Source organism: Antechinus flavipes, chromosome 1 (genome assembly GCF_016432865.1).
Source record: "Antechinus flavipes isolate AdamAnt ecotype Samford, QLD, Australia chromosome 1, AdamAnt_v2, whole genome shotgun sequence".
NCBI classification, from domain to species: domain Eukaryota; kingdom Metazoa; phylum Chordata; class Mammalia; order Dasyuromorphia; family Dasyuridae; genus Antechinus; species Antechinus flavipes.
Window position 1 is genome coordinate 111944613 of NC_067398.1, and position 21973 is coordinate 111966585.

Genomic DNA, 21973 nt, shown 5'->3' on the forward strand with positions numbered 1-21973 from the left:
CTTTCTTTCTTTCTTTCTTTCTTTCTTTCTTTCTTTCTTTCTTTCTTTCTTTCCTTCCTTCCTTCCTTCCTTCCTTCCTTCCTTCCTTCCTTCCTTCCTCCTTCCTTCCTTCCTTCCTTCCTTCTCTCTCTCTCTCTCTCTCTCTCTCTCTCTCCTCTCTCTCTTCTCTCTCTCTTTCTCTCTCTCTCTCTTTTTCTTTCTTTCTTTATTTCTGGCTTGGGCAAGTTATTTAACTTATGGTATGCCTCTTGTGCTGATTTTCTTAAAAGTATAAATTACAGATGGATTGGATGGATTGCTGCATGGTGAAATTATTGTACCAGCCCCACCCTCCAAAAAACAGTAACTTACATTTATATAGAATTATCATTCTATATCCTCTTTCTTTCTTTCTTTCAATAATAATAAAAATTTCTTTCCTCTTTTTGCCTAGGGTTACACAGCTAGGATGTGTTAAGTGTTTGAGACTAGATTTGAATTCAGGTCCTCCTTGACTCCAGGTCTAGTGTTCTAACCACTAGGACACCTAGCTGCCCCTCAATAGCCTTTTCTTAATCCTTGTCCTCCTCAGCTAGATGGCACCTTGGATAGAGCCCTTGGGTTTAGAGCCAGGACAACCCAGGTACTTAGTGAGTAAATACTTTCTTACTTACTTACTTATGACTCTGGGAAAGTCAATTAACTCTGTTTACCTTCATTTATATCATCTGTAAAATGAAATAGAAACCACTCATTTATCTTTGCCAAGAAAACCCCAAATGGAATTATGATTGAATTACAACAACATTCAGCCTTTTTTTTGAAGCTTTTGACATTGTTGATAACTTTCTTCTCTTTGATAATCTCTTCTTTCTAGGTTTTCTAGATGTTGTTTTCTGGTGCTTTTCCCACCTAACTGACTGGTCCCTCTTAGTTTTCTTTGCTGGTTCTTTATCTAGATCATGTCTTCTAACTATAGGTGTTCCACAAGATTCTATCCTGGGCCCTCTCCTCTTCTACCTCTAAACTACTTGGTGATCTCATTATCTGCCATGGGGTTCATTACCATTACTGGACTTCAATTTAAGAGAATAACAAAGTTTACTTGTTTTTCCCCCCAACTACCTCCTTTCCTATTATTGTAAAAGGCATCATCATACTCTGTCTCTCAGATCCACAACCTAAGAGTCATCATTGAATCCGCACTCTCTCTTAGCTTTATCTCCTCCCATATCTAATTTACTGCCAAGATCTATTGATTTCATCTCTATAATGTCCCTCCAAAATGCCCTTCTTTCTGCTGACCTTGTCACCACTCTAGCACAGGCCCTCATCTTCTCACACCTTTTCTATTGGAATAGCTTGCTGTTGGGTCCGCCTGCCTTGTCTCTTCCTATTCCGATCCATCCTATATTTAGCCACTAAAGTGATTTTCCTAAAGCGCAGATCTGATCATGTCACACACACCCAATTACTCAGTTCAGTAAACTTAAGTGATTTTCAGTTGCCTTCAGGATCAAATACAAAATGCTTTGTTGGCATTCAAAAGCCCTCCTACTTTTCCGTGGTTTTTTATATCTTAACCCCTGCGGCATACTCTTTGATCCATTGATACCAGCTTTCTGGCAAACAGGATATTCTATCTCTCCATTTTGGGCATTTTCTGTGGCTATCCCCCATGCCTGGAACACACTCCCTCGTCATCCCCACAGACCCAGCTAAAATCACACCTTCTATTAGAAGCCTTCCTTAATTCCCATTTCTTCCTTTTTTTAATTATTTCCCATTTATTCTGCATAGAGCTTGTTTGTATGTATTTATTTGTTATTTCTACCTTTATATTGTGAGTTACTTCAAGGCAGAAATTATCATTTACCTTTTATATCTCCAAAAGCTAGCACACTGCCTGGCACATAGTGAGTACTTAATAAATGATTTTTGATTGATTGATTTTAATATTAACAAAATACTTTTCAAAAATCCTTAGGCGGTAGGTAGTGTGAGTGATATTACTCTGATTTTATAGATCAGGAAACTGAAATTTGGGAAGGTCAACAAGTTGGCCCATAGACACAGCCATAGCCATCATTCAAACCTTTGTTTCCCAACTATGCAAGCACAGCACTTTTACTTTCATTCTCACTTGCACAGGATTCTATTCTCTCTGATGTTTGTGATTATGCCACTAGACTTTCCTTTTGAAGGCTTTGCTTAAAAAGAGCCACCCTGCATGTAATTTGACTTATCAAGCTTACCTATCCTTATTACTTCCAAGATGATCTAGAGATGTGCCATATCATTTGATTGTGCTTTGTGTTATACTTAGTATGCTTGGTCCTTGATAATATATGGCTTCCTTATCAAATACATGATTCAGGGCCTGACCAAACTAAACCTACTTTTGTGTTTTCCTTTCTCAAGTGCCATTCAGGGAAGATGTATTGTATAACATGGGATGGCAAAGGTAGAGTTAAGTGATGAAAAGAGTGCTAGACTGGGAGTCATTTACCTGGCTGTGTGACATTGGACAAGGTAACCTAATTTCCCCAAGACTCTATTTCCTTTTTTATAAATTGGGGCAATATTACCTTCCTTCCTAACTATAGTAGAATTGTTAATAAAAATCAAATGAAATAAGGCTTAATATAATAAAGGCTAACAAGTCTGAGGTATTGAGGTTATTTTAGTGGCCTCCTAAAAAATCTTCCCTTCCCTGTTCTCTTCTTCCTTCCCACTGTTAGAATATGCATGATTCTGTTCATGTCACTCCTCAGCTCCAAAATAAGTCCCTATTGCCTTTTAAAGAAAATTCTTACTCCCATATTTGATATTCACCAGTTGCTACACCTTGGTAGTCATTTCATATGAATAGTTTCTACATCCAGCCAAATATATTCTCCTTTCTGACTCCTCAGTAAACTTGTGTTCTCCTACTTCAATGATTTTGTGTATACTGTTCCCTTGCCTGGAATACTCTCCTTCCTTCCCCTTCTTTGTCTGTTCTGACATATAAACTCAAATGCTGTTTCCTCCATGAAACCTTCCCTTATTCCATAGTTGGCAATAGCCTTTATCATTAGACCTCTTGTAATTCTTTTTACCCCCTTGATGCATTTATAATACAGTGTTGCCTATTATAGCTTTCTCTGCTTATATATTATCATTTTGTTAGATTATGACCTCCATAAAACTAGAACTTTTTATCTCCCTCAGGGCCAAGAATAATCCTTTCCACATTAAAGGTGATCAATGAATACTTGTTGAATTATAATGAATTTTGATATTGCAATAAAATTTGCTTTAATTCTAGAAGATTAGATATGTTACCTATGCCATATCCAGCTTTTAAAACAAGCTTCACCTGTATAATTGTTTGGCCTTGCTGTTTTGTACACCTTCAGTTTAGCCTGTAACTTGATCCCACATAGACCTCTCCCTATCCTTTATTTTATTGATCCTGGTTTTCTTCCTCTTGATCTGGTTGGAAATTCAGGGACCACTCTTAGGTCTTAGCCCATTGCTGATTACTAAGGAAGTTTGGTTCAATTTCTGACCAGGATCAGCTTACTTTCTTTCAGGAGCTCACCATATTTGTTCTGGATTTTTTGCAAATACTCATTTAACATTAGCTATATGATAGTGAGGCTGATATGATAGGTGATCTTGAGCTCAAGTGATTCAATAGTTTGTCTGCTAAGTAGCATGGAATACAAACATACATCATAGCAGTCAGCCATTCTCTTTATTATTACCCAAATTTTCCAATTTATCCAATATTATATCCAATATTTTCTGGATTTTATTTGAAGGCTTTCAGAGATGAGGAATTTATGAGGCAACTCTTGAATAGTTTGAATTATAAAGAGATTATTTAATTTGTGAGTGCCTTGAAATTAGGAAATATCCTTTGTCTTTTATCTCTAGCACTTAGCACTATGTTTGGCCCATGGTAGGTGCTGAACAAATGCTTGTTAATTGACTGACTTAAGGTGAATGGAAATTTGCTTCTTTGCAACTTCTACCCAGTGCTTCTAGTTTTAGGTTTTGGTTTCACGTAAAACAAATCTAGTAATTTTTCAACATGACATATTTAAAGATGCCTATTATATCCCACTAAGTCTTTTTTTTTCCTCAAGGCTAAACATGCTCACTGTCTCTTAAGTTTTATATGGCATTCTGTCTGAATAAACACTAGCTTTTCATTATCCATCCTAAAAAGTAGCATTCAAAATTGAACAATGGTATTGTGGATATGATCATCTTGGGTCAGAATATATAGCAGGGGCATTGTCATATCCTTTGGTTTGAATATTGTCCTAAAGATTCAGCCTTCCATTATGTTAATATGATGAGCTTCCATATCACATTGCAAATCTTTGATTGTATATACCATGTCTCTTGTTCATCTTTATGACTGTATCTTATTGTTCTATAGAGAGATGTCCTCTTTACTATCTTTTTGATTTAACTTGAAATTAAAGGGATTTTAGTAGTTCAAATGCATTCAAGTGCCAGTTTGGGAGTCAACGAGAGCTGGATTCAAGTTCCAGCTTTGACATCTTGGTTTTATGAAAATTCAACCTCTCAGTGACCTAGATAATTCTATGACACTAAGTTATGGATCTGGTTCTAATATATATATATATATCAGTAGAAAGGACTGACTTGCCAAAAATCCTATTCATCAAAGTCATACATCCAGCTAAAAATCAGCTAACCAACAAATCCATAATATTGTGCTATAATCTTTCTAGCTAGTTTAAAAAATGTTTCCCCTGCCTATCTGTCCTGAAGATCATATTCAATAACCTGACAATAATGATCTATCTAGAAAAATAACAAATTTTTATGAAACTATATGTCCCAAGTTTACTTTTTCCCCTCCAGAATCAAAATCAGTTACCTGCTCAAAAGCTGAAGACTAGAAAAATAAAAAAGACCCATGATCAAGTGTCTATACACATATATCGATATATTAGCTTGTGCTATTTTGTGTGTGTGTATGTGTGTGAACATAGGATCTTGAGCTAAAAAGGACTTTAGTGGACATCTAGCCCAGTAGTGTCAAACTTAAATGAAAGTATCCATGCAGGCTGTATGTTTACTTAGAAAATCACAAATCAACATTTAACCATGTTATGCTATATTTTTATTTTTTTTTATAACTTTCCCAATTTTTAGTATGATTCAGTCTGTCCTCTGGAGGTTTACTGGCCTGTGGGCTCTCCTAAGTTGATACTTCTTCTCTAGTCCAGGAGTCCTTCATTTTAAAAAACTAGGAATCTGAGGCAAAACGAGATGAAATGATTCACTCAAAGCATATATACTGTAGTGGCAAAATCAAAATCTGAACCTGTATTTGATTCCATTGCCTGCATTCTTCTATAACAAGCTGCCTCACTAGGTATTCCTTATGTGTTTGTAGAATAGCTTAGGTTAGGGTTTAGTGCTATACCCTTGCAATTGAATAGATTAACTTCCTAAATCCCAGCCTTGGTGCTCTATAAAAACACTTTTTTATATAACCTTAGAGTTTTAGAGATGAAAGAGGTTTTTAGAGTTTTCATTTCATGTTTTGTTCTGGGTGTTCTGAGAAAGCAAAAAGGAAACAATGTTGTTGCCTGTCCTGCCTAATAAATAGAAACAAAGGATTATTTTTCTGATAATTTAATAAGGTCCTAAATCTGGTTTACCTTTTTGGGGGGAGTGATTATAAAATTAATGTTCATCTTGGTAATGTTACAATTTAGCAATTCTTTTCTAATCATTTTTTAAAAAATCTTGGATGCCAAGTTCTGGAACTTTTACCAACTGAATATTTAGTTTCTAAGCAAATTTGCCTTTGACTTTTGAATGTTACACTTCACACAAAATGTGGTACCATCTCTGATAATGAGATTTTGGGAATTCATTCTGTCCACTGTTATCAAGATAATGGTCCCTTGAGCTCAGTTACACCGAGCTGACCATTTGATGAGAGGAAGATGACATCAGGGTGTCAAAGTAATTACTATATGACAAACCCAAAGAGATTGGTCTGATACAAGGTAGATAAAAGAAATGCTTCAATGATATGTTGAAGCCAATTTGAAACAGTGCAACATTAAAATTGACAGCCAGAGAATGCTAATAGTAGCAAATGATCTTGATAAGCGGCTGAAGAATGGACACAACTGGAAGTGAATGCTTTTTTTAAATGTACTTCTTAGGGAAGAGGTTTTTTGCATTACAATTTCATATTTGTTGAATTGAATTTAGGGGATCTCTGATGTAGCTATGTTAATTCTCAAGAAAAAAAAAACTGAAGCCAGGAATTGCATATGAAAGAATTGTGAAGCAGACATGTAGAATATTTGTCTTTCAATGTTATTAATATAGTTTAGGAAAGGAAAATTCAGGAATTGTAGTCAAGTAAAAGGGCTTTTGTTCACTTATTTTTAATTATATGCACAAAGATTGTTTGACTGCTGATCAGATTCAGTTTTTTTACCATTCCCTGACTTTTTAAAACAATTCCATCTTCATCAGATTTGAAAAGTTGGATATTTCTGGAGAACATTATTTTATTTGATTCAAAAGTAAATTAAAAGCTAACTAACTCAACTCTAGATTCTAATGGGACTTGTTTGGAAAACAGAAGGAAGATATTGGGAGAAAGAGAATGATATGGAAAGAGAAAACCTAAAAGTTTCTATGTGAATTCTTAATCTGTCAGTGTTAGAATATCTGTGAACTTTGAGGGAAGTTTTATAAATGAAGAACAATATTTCTTGCTTTTGATTATATCTATATTCGCATTATAACCAATAATTTCTATGCTTTATATTTCTTTAAACTTTAGTTTGTATCGAAAAGCTGCCTTAATTCTGGATATAGTAATTAGAGAATGAATATTACAAAAACTGGCACTTGAGTCTTTGAAATATTAAAATGCATTGTATATAAATAGGATGTAAATATGTAGTTCTATATATCTCAAGCCTTTCTGCTTCATTGTCTTTCTGAATGTTTATTATTTCATAATGAATTTGTTTTTTGAAAAAGAAAAAAAATCAATGAAATATATGAAAAATGTTTTCGTTTGTCCAAGGCTAATGTTGACTTAAATAGGTCTAGGTCTTCATGGTTGACAGCTGCAGATAATTAGCTTTTTCTTCCTTAACAAAGAAAGCAAATGGAACCGCAAGACATTCATTGCCTTTTCTGTCATCATAATAATAATGTATGTATTTAACTTCTGCAGTTCCTTAAATTGATTTAGTGCTAAGCTGCCTACATTACATATAAAGGGAGTGACAAGTGAAAGCTGCAGAGCATATTTGTGCTATAAAAGAAAGAAATGATTGACAGTAAGGTTCCTCTTTAGAAGAACTAGCAATGTTGTTGAGCTTTAAAGGGGGTTAGATTTAGCATTTTTAACTGTATATAGCATATTACAGAATATTTAGAAGTGGTTGCAACTTGGTCTTATTTTTGTTTCCCTGTGTTTTTGATTTGGGAATTTGGGGGAGGAGCTCGTGACTGAAGAATAGAAGGAAATCCTCCTTCATCAATATTTGTAATTTGTAATATCAAAATAATTTTAAATAAAAACACACCCATTTCTAAGGAATTTTCTTCTGAGAAAATCAAAAACTAAATAAATACATACAGATAAAGTATTTGGGGTGATAAACCAATATCTATTTTTCAGTAGAAATGAATTGTCATAATTTTTTGTAATGGCATTTTCTGAAGTGGAGAAGGATGCATGTTTTTATTGATTAGTAGGATAATTTTCAAAAAGAGCTTAAAATACTAGACACTTTTGCTCCTGAGGCACATGCCTCAATAAAAATGGCTTTTAAAAGGGGATGGAAGTTTATGGTGCTTCAGTTTGTATTTTAGGATATATTTTGGTATTTAACAAGTTTGATCTCTGTGGAACTGGGAGGGATAAGGAAAGGTACCATCTGTTCTAATGTACTGGCAGTCTCTATTGGTCATTAAAAAGAACAGCATTTGACTTTATGTTCTTTCATCCCTTGAAAAGGTGCTACTGATTTGGTTAACAGAGTTTGGAGGCTTTCTTGCTTCTGCAGCTCTAATCCTCTTTTCCCTTCCTTTTTGGAGGATGATTTAATTCTTGAGGATTAATCTTCTTATAATTATCAGTGATCTACCACTAATCCATCCAGTTAGAACCCTGTATGGAGTTGTGAATATAACCTTATTTTAAGAATATTTTTATCTTAAAATAAAATAAACCTATCTTCTGTGATTGCTCACTGTTTTTTCCATCCTAAATCTCTTGTCTCAGTCCCAGATAGGGAATTTAGATTTCAGAGAAATTTAAAAGGAACAAAAAGAAAAATCAAGATAAGATCGTTAATCATCTGAAAAGGACTGGTAACTTGGTAAAATCCTGGGCTTGACCTATTATTCTCTTCTATTTTGGTCCATATTCTTAGACATTCAGAAAATAAAGTATTTTATCTTTCAAAATGTACTAATAACCAAAAGCAAGGAAGATGTTAAGATCTGTATTTTTAAGTCTTTTACATCTGTCACTTTCTTTTTTTTAGCCTTTTTTTATTCAAAGTATTTCACTATATCACCAGAAAAAAATTGGCATGGATTAATCAAGTAATTTGTATACCTTAGGAATACATCATTTTGTATAGTAGATTAATGGCATCTAGAATAGATTTTTCATTTCTTCTTGTCTCTGTGTTTGCTCATTATATTTTATTGTTCTTTTATCTAATGTTGAAGAATCAGAGAATCTTGAGGTCAGAAGGGATGACCCTCAGATGTCATATAACCAAACCTATTTCTGAATAAAAATTCCCTCCACAATAAGCATGACTTTGATGGCATGGCGAGAGGCTAATTTGTAAAGAAGTCGCCTGATATATAGCACATAGGACTTGAGTCAACCTAGCTGGACTTAAATTTTTATTAACCAAAGTCACTCTGAGAAATTCTTTTACCTCTTTGAACTTCAGTTTTTTCATCTGTAAAATGATATTACTTCTAATACCAATTTTAGAAGGTTGTTCTAACTTATTCTGCCTATTATTTTTAATAACAGGCAATAAATTCTATTCTCATAATTTTCATTTCTCTTTAGAATCACTCAGGAGCAATGTATTAGAGTTCATTTTCTCACATTCTATAAAGTCCTCTGTCTTATCAAGAAATAGATTGTTTTCTTTAGTTTTGTAGTCCTTATTCAGACATGCTTGAAGTTGTTTAGTAGATCTAGAGACCGTAGTTCCTTCTGTTGTTACTTTTGTTCATTTATCTACTTATGTTCAAGGTCTTTTTTTGTTCTTGAAATCTTTGACAGATTTCCTCCCTTCCCCTAAGTCCCCAACCTGCTGCTGTAATTTCCCCCTATTGTTCATTTTCTGACTCCCTCCCCTCAAATTATAGTTTCCTTGGGGGATATAGCTCAAAGCATCTCAGCCTCTTCTCACACTGGGAAATTCAAAGTTCATCAATCTTCGTATTTGTTCTAGGTGATTTATGGAAGATCAGAACTGGCCCCTGTTGGAAACTGTCTACTTTCCTTTAAACTAAGTGGAATGTTGCATATAGCACCCTCCAAACAAAGGGTGTCCTGTCCCATTCTCTGATTCTTTGTTCTTTGGTCTGGCACCATAATTCAGAGCTTTGCAGCATTAATCCTATGAGGTTGTGGCCCCTGTTGAGCTTTTGCTCCTAAAGGGATATAATTGTATTGTTATGGCCAGGGCAGATTTCTGTAGTCTGAAGCTGCAAATTTAGACCTAGAAAGAGGTGTGATGTAGGTTGGTTTTGCTGTAAGCCTATGTTGGATCCTAGGTCGATTAGAGAAGCCTTACTGCTGGTTGTGTTGGAAGTGGGAGAGGGGTGCTGCAAGCGCTCAGGCTCAGTGAGCATCGTTGTTTTTGTTTTTTTTTTTTTTTTTAATCTTCTGGATCCCAGGTGTCCTAGAGTACAGAGACATCTGAAATTGTTCTGTCATCTTAGATATATAATTTCTATGTCAGAGAGGTTTGAGAGGTTGTGAGGATCAGAGAAAAATCTAGTCCTCTATCTTATTGCTCATGTGAGACCAAGGCTATAAACTAAGCACTTTAGAAACTATCAAATATGCAAATATGAGTTATTATAAGAAGATATTTATTGTAAAGTCTTCCTAATTGTAAGAAGCAATGTGACTTAGTGGTTAATAAAATGACTTTAGAGATGAGAAGGGCTGGTTTTTAAATCTTACCTGTGACATGTCACCTAACCTTTCATTGTTCTATTGAATTTTATAAAACTCGAAGTTAAGTTTATATAACCATCACAACAACAAATCAAAGCCTGATTGTTCTACTTATTCCAAAGTATAAATGTTCACACTGAAAATTTAACAAATGGCTGGGCATTCAAGCTGGCTCCAATACCTGCCTACACTGGTATCATAGTCCTAATTAAGTCACAGTATCAGACAAAGAACAACAAAATATTTCTTCATTGTCATTGATACATTTTCAGTGTTTCTGCTGATGTTAATCCTTTTCTGAAAAGGAAACTGATCTGATCTTTTATTATTCAACTCAAGAAGATATGTTATGATAGTAATGTATAGAATTGCTATTTAGAATGTAAACTGTAGATTTGATATCCCCAATTGACTACTTGTATTATTAAAGAGAATGAGCCATCATTTAAAAATCCTTTATGAAACATGGTATGGTACAGGATGGGAGGGAGGAACTATTATTTGTCAGAGTGTATAGTTATATGTGAAAATAGACACATCTTTTGTCATTTCTTGGTCTGTTTCCTTATCTATAAAATTAATTTGGATATGGAACCTGCCTTCAAATATTTGAAAAACTTACATAAAAAAAAAAGGGCTTGTTCATTCACTCTTTTCTCATTGACTTTTTGTGGGCTCATTTGGGTTTTTTTGGCAAAGATACTGGAATATCACTATTTTCTTCTCTATCTCATTTTACATATGAGGAAACTGAGACTATCAGGGTTAAGTAATTTGTCAAGGGTCACCCAGTTAGTAAATATCTGAGGCCAAATTTGAAGGCAGGAAGAAGGTCCTGACTTCAGGACCAGCCTCTAACCACTATGAACACCTAGTTACCCCAAAAGAAGGATTATACCTATTGTTCTATTTGACTCAAAATGGAAGTGTAATGGCTAAAAAAGTAGCAGAAAGCATAAAGAAACATTGTTTCATGAGTAGTAGGTATGAGAATTGTCTGAAAATGTGGAATGAGCTGCTTTGAAAGTAAAATGACTTCAGCCCTTAGTATCTCAAACAGACCTCACCACTGCTCCCATTCTTTTCATCTATCATCAGAACCTTAGGCACTTACTGAATCCTTATGGCTTTGGTTTCTTCTTCAGCAAAATGGAGCTTATAATACTTCCCTGATTAATTTTTAGGATAATTAGTTGTGAAATTTATATGAAGTGATATATTTTAAAATATTTTGAAAACTCTCAGGTGCTATAAAATGCATTGTATCATCATCATCATCATCATCATCATCATCACTTTATAAGATGTACTATGATAGAAATCAAACTTTTTTCCTTTTCATTCAAAGCTCTTTATAGCTTTATTTATAGCTCAAACATTAGGAAATGTTTCCAAACTATGCTAAGATAATAGGTTTTAAAATCAGAAGGAAAAACATAAATCACTTAATTTAACACTCTTGCATCATTTTACAGATGGGGAATCAGAAGTCAAAAGAAGTGAGTCTTGCCAGGTTCGCACAAATTATAAGAGAGTGAGGACCCAAACCTAGGTTTGCTGAACTTTCGAATGTAGCTTTTACCATTTACTAGGTAGCCTTTAAGTAAAAAAAGGTCTTTAACATCCTGTAGTACTTAATAAGTGAATTGATAACTAGGCATTTAACCATATTCACTGTTTCTCATCTCTTCTCTCCCCAAGTAGATCATGTAGTTTTAAGTCAGCATATACCATTTCTTTTCCTTCTTTTGTATCTCTCAAATCTTTCTCATTATTCAAAGTAAATATCTACTTCTTTAAATTCATTTATTTCTTTTAAGTATTACTGTGTACAGAATACTGTGGTGTCTTTTAGGTTTTAGAGGATATTTTTGTGAATTATCCAAATTTATATGATAATGAAACATGGAAGTAATAATTACATGATTATGAAATAGGGTTTTTATTATCACTAAGTGATAACACTGAAAACTGTGGGTTACAGTTCTGGTGTAGTAGTGACCCTAAAAGATAAAAGTCAAGGAGAAAAGACCTATGTTCGAAACTAATTTCTCTATCTTTCTTTGAATTATAAATTTATTTGAATTAATGTTTATCTTTTAAAATGTAAATGTCTCAGGAGGATATTTGTTACTAATCGATATCGTGGCCTAATTAGGTTACCTTTCTCTTAACATTTAGACATGCTGCCCTAAGTAAAGAGCTGTCCACAATCATTCAGATATTTAAACTTTTACTGAGTTAGGAACTACATTGATTATACATAAATTAGGAATATTCAGATAATAATCTGGGATATCTTTAATTTCTGCAAAAATTCCAAATGCACCTCTTTCATAATTCATTTGTTTATAAGGATTGTCTTATAAAGATTGTTTCTCCAAACTGTTAAAAATGTAGGGATTTTTTAAAAAGCTCAATCGATCTCCCTCTCTTCCCTCCCTCTCTCTCTCCTCCCTCCTTCTTCATCTCTCTCCCTGTCTTTCCCTCTCTTTCTCCCTCTCCCTTTGTTTGTCTTTCCCTCTCCCTCTTTCTCTCTCTCCTTCTTCTCCCTCCTTTTCCCTCTCCTTCTCCCTTTCTCTCTCTCTCTTCCTCTCCCTCTCCTTCTCTCTTCTTCTCCATTTTCTTCCCTCTTCCTCTCCTTCTCCTCCCTCCTTTTTTCCTTTCCCTCTTTCTCCCTCTCCCTCCCTTTTCTTTTCCCTCCCTTCCTCTCCTCCCCTTTTCTTTTCCCTCCCTTCCTCCCCTTTTCTTTTCTCTCCCTTCCTCCCCTTCCCTTTTCCTCTCCCTCCCTTTTCCTCTCCCTCCCTTTTCCTCTCCCTCCTTCCCTTCCTTCCCTCCCTTTTCCTCCTTCTCTCCCTCCCTCTCTCTTTCTCTTCCCCCCCCTTTCCTCTTCCCCCCCTCTCTGTCTTTCTGTCTCTGTCTCTTTCTTTCACAAACTCAGTTCTTGTAACAATTTTGTGAAACCTCAAAAGAAACATGATGACTAAGAAAGAGGATAATGCTGTTTTGAACAGTAAAGGATTTGAAAGAATTCTTATATAGTTCAATATAGCAATTCAAACAAAAATGTCTAAGAAATATAAATTGATTATGGTCATGTAACAATATTTTATTTTGCTACTGAAATATGATGTTTCCATGAGTACAAATAAAAGATACAAGTGCAAATTAAAGATATAGAGAATGTGCACGCTCAAAAAAAGACAAGAATCATCATGTAGCATAAGGTAACAGAAGAATATATCAAGGATTAACCTGGTCTTTTTCATTGAATACTCAGTATAAGGACCATAGATACTTTTGTGTATGCTTTGAGATGCAGAAAGTTAAATGAGATTTAAAGACAAATTTACCCTACCTTGCAGTTTGAAGTCATCTGCAGTTTTAAAATTCTTTTGAAATGGTGGCAGGTCATGATTATCCATCAAATAGAATCACAAGAAGAATTTATATTAAAATTTTAGTTTTATTTCCTGACAATAGCAATCTTTGTAGTCTCCTCTTATTGAATTCTGGGTCAAACATTGAGATTTTATATATTCAGTATGATAGATGAACAATGTATATATATGCATATATAAGTATATATATATATATATATACACTTATATGTATATGTATGCATGTACACACACAAACTGACTAATTCTACAGGATTATGCATCCCATTTTATGTCATAATCTGGGTAATAATGTATTCCCAATCCACTTGTTTTTTGCTAGGCCAATCCAGAGTGATGTATATATCTCATTGAGGAGGCCTTAAAAGTGTTAAAGGGCTAGATGCCATCCACAAACAGGAGTATCTGGACATTTGGTATCACCATCTATAGGGAATCCTTCTAATCCAACACACAACAAGTGTTTGTTAAGCATCATCTCCTAGGGAATCTTCCATGATACTGGGGAACAGCTTTGGTGAGCATATATCTCTTTTATGTCTCCCTTCATATTGATATTTAGAGAACTTAAGATAATAAAAGAATCAAAGAAGGATGTTAGATGTTTTATGGAAGATTTATACAAAAAGGAACACAAAATATATTGAATATATAAGAAATATGTTCAGAACATACTGAAAACTATATAAAGATTATATTGGCAATATATTATGAAGGGGGATAATGGAATGGAAAATTCTTAGAGTTAATAGTCTGAAAACTTAAGTTCACATTACAATTATTGGCTCTTTAATTTGTCCCTTTTTTTATCTGTGTAATGAGAAGACTAAATGAATTCTATTGATCTCTTCTAATTTTAAAGTCTAACTTATGAATCAAAAAGTTTTGTTTTAATTTATATCAATAGACATGGCATGATGAAATTGCATATATGTCAAAGTTTAAATGACAAAAGAATAGGAAATTCATCTAATTGTGTTCTATTTGGTTTTGTAAGCCAAATAACAACCATATAACAAAAAAAAAATTATTGGAATTAAGAAATTCAGAAGCCCACTAAAAAGTTGAAATTACAAGAAGGCAGGTTTTTATAGGGTGTTTAAATATATCCTTTTATTTTTTTCTTATTAAAGCAGTTCTGAAATTGGAATGTTTCTCCTGTGTAAATTTGCTAAATGTCCACCTCACAGTAGATACCACCTACATAATAACATAAGATAGTAGATTTAACTAAATCATTAAAGGATTTGTTGATGCTAGGCGTTCTTTTATCCCATGAGTTGCATTTGTGTTTATTTACTATTTGTAACTGTATAAAAGTAATTCTAGATATTTTGTATGAAGTGTAACAGTAAGACTGGGTTTGTTATTCAGAGTTATTTTGATTTTCATTTCTCTAATCAAAAGTGATTTAGAGCACTTCTTCATATGCCTATAGATGAAAATGCATTTTCATGTTCTTTTACCATTTATCAACTGAGGAATGGCTTGTAGTCTTTTTTTTTTATTTAATAATAACTTTGTATTGACAGAATCCATGCCAGGGTAATTTTTTACAACATTATCCCTTGCACTCGCTTATGTTTCGTTTTTTTCCCTCCCTCCCTCCACCCCCCCCCAAGATGGCAAGCAGTCCTATATATGTTAAATATGTTGCAGTATATCCTAGATATAATACATATTTGCAGAACCAAACAGTTCTCCTGTTGCACAGGGAGAATTGGATTCAGAAGGTAAAAATAACTCGGGAAGAAAATCAAAAATGCAAATAGTTCACATGGCTTGTAGTCTTATAAATTTTACTCAGTTCTCTATATATTTGAGAAAAAAAAAGCCTTTATCAGAGATGCTTTCTATAAAGATTGTTTCCCAGCTTTGTGCTTTCCTGCTAATCATGGTTACATTGGTTTTGTTTGTACAAAAGCTTTAACTTAATACAATCAAAATTATTTATTTTTCATTTTGTTATGGTGTCTATCTCTTGTTTGGTCATGAATTGTTTTTCTTCCCTTAGATCTGACCACATAAACTATTACTTACTCTTCTAATTTGTTTATAGTGTCACCCTTTATGTCTAAATTGTGTACCCTTTTTAACTTTATCTTGGTATGTGCTGTGAGGTATTGTCCTACATATAATTTATTTCTTATTATTTTCCAGTTTTTCCAACAGTTTTTAATTAAATAATAAGTTATTTCCAAATCTGGCATCTTTGGGTTCATCAAACACTAGATTACTATAGTGATTAATTATGTCTGCAGAAAATTTCAGAGAAAATGATCAAAAACCATTCATGTTTTAAACAGTTGAGTAAGTTGTCCTAGCCAAAACTAAGTTAAAACCAGTAGTCAATCTCTAGGTAATGAATGAGCCTCTTAACTCTTAGCTAGTTTTGGGTGATACATAGTGTACTGATTGGTTGACACAATTTATTTCTATGGGAAAAAAATAGAAAATGTAGAAGATCTGATACTTTTTTTTAGTGATGTTACAATTGCCAACCATTGCCTTAGTAACATCTTGATAGGTAGGTATAATAGGTACTATTCCTATTTCATCCTTAAAAAAAAAAAAAAGTTAACTGAGACTAAGAAAGGTTAAATGATTATACATGGTAAATAGACTTAATCCATATAGGAGCCTGAATTTGAACCCAGTGTTTTTTTTTTTTTTCTGACCAGATCTTTTTTTCTTTTTTTTAATAATTATAACTTTTTATTGACAGAACCCATGCCTGGGTAATTTTTTTTTTTACATTATCCCTTGCATTCACTTCTGTTCCGACTTTTCCCCTCTCTCCCTCCACCCCCTCCCCAGATGGCAAGAATCCTATACATGTTAAATATGTCACAGTATATCCTAGACACAATATATGTGTGCAGAACGGAACAGTTCTCTTGTTGCACAGGAAGAATTGGATTCAGAAGGTAAAAAATAACCTGGGAAGAAAAACAAAAATGCAAACCGTTTACATTCATTTCCCAGTGTTCTTTCTCTGTTGAAGTATATAATGATCTCCTGGTTCTGCTCATTTCACTTAGCATCAGTTCATGTAAATCTCTCCAAGCCTCTCTGTATTCATCCTGCTTGACCACATCTTTTTCAATGGAATATCATTGAAATGGTGCTGGGATTTGTTGCTATACTGCTATTTTTCTTTTATGTTTAGTGTTCTTTGGAGTATTACATTAGTAGGGAACACATTTCCTTTGTAGTTGAATAAAAACATTAGCATGCAAACCCTTCTGTACATTCAATGAAAGTATGCTTCATATAACTATTAGGAGAAATCAGAAATGGAATGTACTTTTTTGTTGTTGACATATGATTTGACCTCTTGTACTAGGTCTTTTTAAGCCATTTGTTCCACATAACTGATAGGTAACACATTAAAAATGTTCCTCCTAAGTTTTTCTGAATCACTCATATCTGGGCAATTGTAGACAATAGTTGGTTCTGTTTCAAGGTAGTTATTAATTGAGTTCTTGAGAGTATTTTGAGGTTTTTACTTTATTAGCATGGAAATAAATGTCTTTCAATTCATAATAGATATGAACTTTCTAATGTATGATTCTAGTCACCATTTCATATCTTTCTGGGCATTTAATACTAACTTTTGTAGTCTGTAGCAATGTGTTATGTTGTTCCTATCTTTTCCTTTTATTACCTGCAATCACTAAGTTCAGTATTTTCATACTTTCTCAAAATGACCTGGTCCAGATAATATCACAAATTGTTTTTTCGTTTCCATAAACAATTCTGTTTGATTCAACCATTCATTTAATATTTCATTTTTTAAATCTTTTCTTTTATTTCTTCCAGTATTTTTTCCCAAATACATATAAAGATAGTTTTCAGCAGGACTTTACATTCTAATTTTTTTCTCCCTCCTTTTCTTATCTTCCCCTACTCAAAAACAGCAAGCAATTTAATAGAGGTTAAATATGTACAATTTTTAAACATATTCTGTATTTGTCATATTGTACAAGAAAAATCAGACCAAAAGGGAAATAACCAAGAGAAAGAAAAACAAACACTATGCTTCAATCAGCATTCAGTTTCCATAGTTCTCTCTCTGGATGCAATTGGCATTTTCCCTTCCAAATCCACTAGAACTGCCTTTAATTACCACATTGGTTAGATTGGCTTAGATTGTGTAGGTGCAATGTTTTTATGGTCATGCTACTCGGTACAAAGACTCGATAATTCAAAAATAATGAAAAGCATTCCATAATAATCACTGGAAGCTATTTAAGACAGCCTTAAATATAGTTGGATGCCATAAAAATATTTTCATAACCAGAAATATAATAATCCATTTAAGTGTTAATAGATAGTTGTGTTAATAATATTCTGAAATTTATGGAAATTATGGGAAATTATGGAAACATAAGCTTAAGTCTATAACCATTGGGGGAAATGGTTGGATTTCCTGGATTACTTGTGAAGGTAGGGTATAGTTAGGATTGGGGAAATAGTACATAGATAATTTATAGTAGAAGTAAATCTATTTTTGCAGATTAGACTATCTTTGTGGGTGATGGAGTCAATAAACAAACAAGTATTCATTAAGCACCAACTGTGTTGCCAGACACATTCCTAGGTTCTGGGGACAAAAAGGGGAAAATGAAATTGTCTTGTGTTTGAGTTTATGGTCTAACTTGGCAAGACAGCATTTATATTTATAGATAACTACTAGATAATTTTGAGGGAATGGATAAAATCAGGAAAGACTTCAGTGAGAAAATGATCCTCAAAATTAGTCTTGAAAGAAATGAGGAAAACGGAAGATAAGGAAGGTATGTTCCAGGCACATGGATTATGCAAAAAAAAATATAAAGGCACAGGGTGGATGGAGTTGTATTACCACAAGTGTAAGAAGTTTGATTGGATCATAAGTGCATGAAGTGGGGAGTAAAATCCACTTTCATCAGAGTACATCCTCATACAGTATCGTTGTTTGAAGTGTATAATGATCTCCTGCTCATTTCACTTAGCATCAGTTCATGTAAGTCTCTCCAAGCCTCTCTATATTCATCCTGCTGGTCATTTCTTACAGAACAATAACATTCTATAACATTCATATACCACAATTTACCCATCCATTCTCCAATTGATGGGCATCCATTCAATTTCCAGTTTCTAGCCACTACAAACAGAGTTGCCACAAACATTTTGGCACATACAAGTCCCTTTCCCTTTAGTATCCCTTTATACCCTCTTTGGGGTATAAGCCTAGTAGTAGCACTACTGGATCAAAGGGTATGCACACTTTGATAACTTTTTTGAACATAGTTCCAAATTGCTCTCCAGAATGACTGGATGTATTCACAATCCCACCAACAATGTATTAGTGTGTGGGCAGTGATTTTTAACAAAGATGGAAAGGTAGGTTGAGGACAGATTGTGAAGGATTAAAGGCCAAATAGAGTAGATACTAGTGATAACCAGAAGGATTAAAAGCCAAATAGAGTAGATACTAGAGATAACCAACTCAATTAACCTGGGTTTTATTGAGTAGAAGGGTCATGGTCAGACTTATGCATTAGTGAAAATCATTTTAAGCTATATAGAGGCTAGAATAAAGTATGGGAAAATGAGGCAGATAATCTAATTAAATTATTGGCTCAATCATTGGTGACAAGGGGATTGAAAAATATTACTAAGTGAGTGGAAAGAAAATGGGGAGATTTTGTGAAACACTAGTGAAATGTAAAGTCATAGGAATCAGACAGTAACATATTTAGGGTAGAGTATGGTACAGATGGGTCTGCTCTGGAAACTCTAGGTAAACTGACTTGAGGATATCTGGGAAAGGTGGAAATATAATCAAGTGAATGGATTTAGGAAAGTTGTCACTTTGTGTTCTTATTTCACATAAATTCATTTCTTCATATTTGAATTTTTTTTTCTGATTTGTCCAGATACACCCCTCAAAATGAAGGAAATGATTTTGCTTCTTTATTTTTGATAGATTGATATTTTAATTTTCAACTTGTCATTAAATGACATTGCTATTGGCTCAAATGCTCAGTAGGAAAGGATTATTAAAACTTATGTAATTCAAAATGTAAACATAAATGAGGCCTCTGGATACTGCATTAGAGAGACAATTGGACCTGAAATCTGGAAAACTTGAGTTCAAATCCAATCAAGTACCTGAGACACTAGATTGGGGAGGGGGCGAGGACTATGGACAAGTCACTTGACAACCTTAAAACACTGTGTAAATAAATTTTTATAGCATTAGCTATTAATATTGATAATAAAATAAATATTTTATAATGTGGTATTTATGGCTACATAATCAATTTTAATTAAATTAATACTTTGCAAAACTGCTGGGAAAATTGGAAATTAGTATAGCAGAAATTAAGCATGGACCCACACTTAACACTATACACCAAGATAAGATTAAAATGGTTCCATGATTTAGGCATAAAGAATGAGATTATAAATAAATTAGATACCATAGGATAGTTTACCTCTCAGACTTGTGGAGAAGGAAGGAATTTGTGACCAAAGAAGAACTAGAGATCATTATTGATCACAAAATAGAAAATTTTGATTATATCAAATTAAAAAGCTTTTGTACAAACAAAACTAATGCAAGCAAGATTAGAAGGGAAGCAACAAATTGGAAAAACATTTTTACAGTTAAAATTTCTGATAAAGGCATCATTTCCAAAATATATAGAGAATTGACTCTAATTTTTAGAAATCAAGCCATTCTCCAATTGACAAATGATCAAAGGATATGAACAGACAATTTTCAGATGATGAAATTGAAACTATTTCTACCCATATGAAAGGGTGTTCCAAATCACTATTGATCAGAAAAATGCAAATTAAGACAACTCTGAGATACCACTACACACCTGTCAGATTGGCTAAGATGACAAGAAAAAATAATGATGAATGTTGGGATGCGGGAAAACTGGGACACTGATACATTGTTGGTGGAATTGTGAACGAATCCAACCATTCTGGAGAGCAATCTGGAATTATGCTCAGAAAGTTACCAAACTATGCATACCCTTTGACCCAGCAGTGTTACTACTGGGCTTATACCCCAAAGAGATACTAAAGAAGGGAAAGGGACCTGTATGTGCCAAAATGTTTGTGGCACTCCTGTTTGTAGTGGCTAAAATGGAAAATGAATGGATGCCTATCAATTGGAGAATGGTTGAGTAAATTGTGGTATATGAATATTATGGAATATTATTGTTCTGGAAGAAATGACCAGCAGGTTGATTTCAGAAAGGCCTGAAAAGACTTACATGAACTGATGCTAAGTGAAGTGAGCAGAACTAGGAGATCATTATATACTTCAATAATAATATTATATGAGGGTGTATTCTGATGGAAGTGGATTTCTTCAATAAAGAGATCTGACTCAGTTTCAGTTGATCAATGATGGACAGAATCAGCTACACCCAAAGAAGGAACACTGGGAAATGAGTGTGATCTGTTTGCATTTTTTGTTTTTCTTCCCAGGTTATTTTTACCTTCTGAATCCAATTCTTCTTGTGCAACAAGAGAACTGTATGGTTCTGCACACAAATATTGTATCTAGGATATACTATAACATATTTAACATGTATAAGACTGCCTGCCATCTAGGGGAGGGGAGAGGGAAGGGAAAAGTCAGAACAGAAGTGAGTTGAGTGCAAGGGATAATGTTGTAAAACATTACCCATGCATATATTCTGTCAATAAAAAGTTAAAATAGCAAAAATAATAAAAATTAAAACAAATAATAATAAAACTTAATACTTAGCAATTCATAAAATCTAATTGATGAAAATACATATTTTTATATTACTCTAATTCAACTTCAAGGTACCTATTTTTCTCTTTAATACATCCTCCCATTAGGTTGTCATTTAAGAATGATATTTATCACATATAAGTCTGAAATGATTTAAAATATCTGTTAGTGATTAGTCAGACCATCATCATATCATGAACATTATTATTAGCTTTTACATAACACATAAAAATTTGTATAGTGTTTTTTATAGTTTTTATTTGATCCTCACAATAACTCTGTGGGTATGGGTCAAGTAGTAGTCTATACATTTTCCACATGAGTACACTGAAGTTTTAAAAAATTATCATTTACCCAATGCAGTCATACAACTGGTACATAAGACTTAGATCTATGTCTTCCTTCTTAAAGGACTTCCTGCTATCCATATTATACCATACTTTTCAGATGTGAGATTTTAATTTTAAATATTATTAAAATAGTTGTATTTTTATTGAAGCTTTTTATTTTCAAAACATGCAAGAATAATTTTTCAACATTGACCCTTGAAAACCCTTGTGTTCTAATTCCCCCACTTCCCCTCAT

At 33.6% G+C, this 21973-nt stretch overlaps 1 protein-coding gene across 8 annotated transcripts in view; it reads left to right on the top strand.

Annotated features, from left to right (window-relative positions):
- The window catches only part of RFX3 (regulatory factor X3), a 330544-nt gene that overhangs the window by 67661 nt on the left and 240910 nt on the right, over window positions 1–21973 (top strand). For 5 of the 8 annotated variants that reach the window (XR_007952236.1, XM_051987969.1, XM_051987959.1 and 2 more), the window contains exon 1: window positions 13946–14134. The exons of the other annotated variants lie outside the window; for them this stretch is intronic. Coding sequence is in view for 4 of the 5 variants with exons in the window: in XM_051987969.1 (XP_051843929.1) it covers window positions 14113–14134 (22 nt within the window). In the remaining variant the exon portion in view is untranslated. Of the gene's footprint in view, window positions 1–13945; window positions 14135–21973 lie in introns of those variants that run through there. 8 annotated transcript variants of the gene reach the window in all.